Below are 2,918 nucleotides of genomic sequence, written 5' to 3' on the forward strand. Positions count from 1 at the left end.
GTCTGTAGGATGCTGGGATAGTACGGGGGCGTCCGCATATCATGGCTCAGCGTATTATGGACAAGGTATTGTATTCACATACTAACCAGTCCTCTGTACAGTACTGGAGAAATACTCCTAACAGCTCCTTCAAGAGACAATCCGGACGAAATCACTGATGATCATAGACGTCTAATTACTTATCATATCCATGTCATGGTATAGTTTTGGATGCTTTCTCTCAGTCTAGCAAATTGCACTAAACCTACCTACAGACAAGTGAGTACATTAAGGCATAATCATGGTTGAAATTTGCATTTTGTGTTAAACGGTAGGCTCTGGGAACATCTACATGGATGACCCAAGGTGCACTGGGACGGAGAGTAGCCTGTTTGACTGCTCGTACCGAGGGTGGGGAAATTACAACTGTGGTCACCATGAAGACGTCGGCGTCGTCTGTTACACCTCCTCGTCCACTAGTGATGGTAAGTTAAATTGAAACCCTTATTCAGATCGTAGAATTCAGACAGAAACCTCGCAGAGAGAGAGAGAGAGAGAGAGAGAGAGACACGTCAGTACGCTTCAAATATTCGAAAATTGAGTCCTTAATTACCGATCCTTTTATCCTTTGTCCTTGTATTTCATCCGTAACATAAAACCATATACCATATACCAAAGACTGATAGTCTTTCTATCATTCATTGTTACAGGAGGCTGTCGGACTGTCCGTATTGCTGGGTCGTCTACGGATCAGACATCGCGGATGACAACCTACACCATGACTGGAAATCTTTTCAATGATCGTCCGGTGTATAGATCCTCACGTGGAGACTTCCTCTACTACTACACCCAAGGGGCGGTACGCTGGCATGTTGGCCCAGGTCTGGGGAGTGATGTGAAGGCAATGTACCTACCTAGGGACTCGAGTATCTTCGCAGACAGCACATCGGGGACCTGGTACTTGTCCGATGGCACCGACTTCCTTCCAAACAGTCGCGTTACAGTCAGCTGTGTCGGTAATTATTTCGTTTTCTGTACATTTTTGTCGACATTGTACTATGTCCTTACGCGAAATTTGCAGCAAGAAAGAAAATTCAGGTAAAAAAAATACAGTTCTTGAATTGTGCTGTTGCATTCCAACGCCGCTTAGAATTGCGTGATTACGAAAATGCTATACCCGTATTTAAAGAACTCTCATTGGTTTTGATGTTCTTGTAGTTGCTTATGATTCGTCAGTATCCTGTCATCAGATACTAATTCACCTTTTCCATGCATGATTTTCTACTGTGTCTGTGGTCTACCTTTATCAAAATTTATGCATTTGCATTTTTATAACATGATATTTCACTTGTTCCAAACCACATTCTCTTGAATTCTTAACGTCAGATCCAGGTGCTGTAGTAAGCGGTCAATGGTCGAACTGGGGCAGCTGGGCGACATGCCATAGCTACTGCACCTGTGGTGACGCGTCTTGCGTGACAAATAGAGTCCATCGTACCCGCCAGTGTATCACTCCGCCTCCACGAAACGGCGGCTCCGACTGCATCGGGAACTCCACGCATTCGCGACTGTGTGCCTGCCTAGGTGAGAACATTGTGACGGAATAGTGTACCTTTGATCACATCCATTAGATAAGCGGCGTTTGATTAATTAGCGGACTAACTCTACTGACATGTTATCTGTCCATTTGGTCAATTTTTACCGTCTTTCAGAAGTTAGAATGATCTAACTAGTTTGACTTCCAACAAGTTACACCTCTTCTAACGCTACTACGGCGTTGCCTCTTACTCTTCCTCTGTTACCCCAAACATCTAGACCTGGAAATGGTAAGGTTCTATTCATTTCTAGTAGAATTCAGGTATAGAGATTTCGCGATGCAGTGTTTCAATGTACTCAAAGTCGAAAAAAACAACAAGGGATTAAGGTACTACAGCAGAAGTAGAGGAACGTTAGAGAATTTTGTCTATATTGTGTAGTTGAATCAAGATACATTCAAACATCTTATAGAAACACAAATGCTAAGAGTGTATAACAGCACCGTGATAACAGCGCATCACAAATAAATGACTTATGGAGACAATACTAAGTAAATAGGCTAATCTGACAAACTTCTCTCTGCAATGGACGCACTGTTGTTCAGTCAAAGATTAAAATTATTTTTTTCAATAAGCCAACAGAATCCGGTTGGTCGGAGGATCTGGACCGCACGAAGGTCGTGTGGAGGTTCGGCCGCCCAACAGTTACAGAATGAGATGGGGGACCGTTTGTGACGACTCATTCGGCATGAAGGAGGCCAGGGTTGTCTGTAGGATGCTGGGATATACGGGGGCGTCCGCATATCATGGCTCAGCGTATTATGGACAAGGTATTGTATTCATATACTAACCAGTCCTCTGTACAGTACTGGAGAAATACTCCTGACAGCTCCTTCAAGAGACAATCCGGACGAAATTACTGATGATCATAGACGTCTAATTACTTATCATATCCATGTCATGGTATAGTTTTGGATGCTTACACTAGCAAATTGCACTAAACCTACCTACAGACAAGTGAGTATATCAAGGCATAATCATGGTTGTTATTTGCATTTTGTGTTGCACGGTAGGCTCTGGGAGAATCTACATGAATGACCTAAGGTGCACTGGGACGGAGAGTATCCTGTTTGACTGCTCGTACCGAGGACGGGGAAATTACAACTGTGGTCACCATGAAGACGTCGGCGTCGTCTGCTACAACTTCTCTTCCACTAATGATGGTAAGTTAAATTTAAACCCTTATTCAGATCGTAGGATTCAGGCAGAGACCTCGCAATGTAGTTGTTTGCTAAGTCTGAGTCTCAAAACAATATATGTATGAGAGAGAGAGAGAGAGAGAGAGAGAGAGAGAGAGAGAGAGAGAGAGAGAGAGAGAGAGAGACGACGTACGTACGTACGTAC

The 2,918-nt window shown here is 43.6% G+C and overlaps 1 protein-coding gene across 1 annotated transcript in view; it reads left to right on the forward strand.

The window, feature by feature from the left end:
* LOC109479647 overlaps positions 1–2,918 on the forward strand; it is a 31,554-nt gene that overhangs the window by 25,581 nt on the left and 3,055 nt on the right. Inside the window, exons 30-35 of the mRNA XM_019781633.1 lie at positions 6–65; positions 315–464; positions 690–995; positions 1,366–1,563; positions 2,150–2,344; positions 2,588–2,737. Coding sequence (XP_019637192.1) covers positions 6–65; positions 315–464; positions 690–995; positions 1,366–1,563; positions 2,150–2,344; positions 2,588–2,737 — 1,059 coding nt within the window. The remainder of the gene's footprint in view (positions 1–5; positions 66–314; positions 465–689; positions 996–1,365; positions 1,564–2,149; positions 2,345–2,587; positions 2,738–2,918) is intronic.

This window comes from Branchiostoma belcheri, unplaced genomic scaffold, assembly GCF_001625305.1.
Source record: "Branchiostoma belcheri isolate BF01 breed outbred unplaced genomic scaffold, Haploidv18h27 scaffold5, whole genome shotgun sequence".
Lineage (NCBI taxonomy): Eukaryota > Metazoa > Chordata > Leptocardii > Amphioxiformes > Branchiostomatidae > Branchiostoma > Branchiostoma belcheri.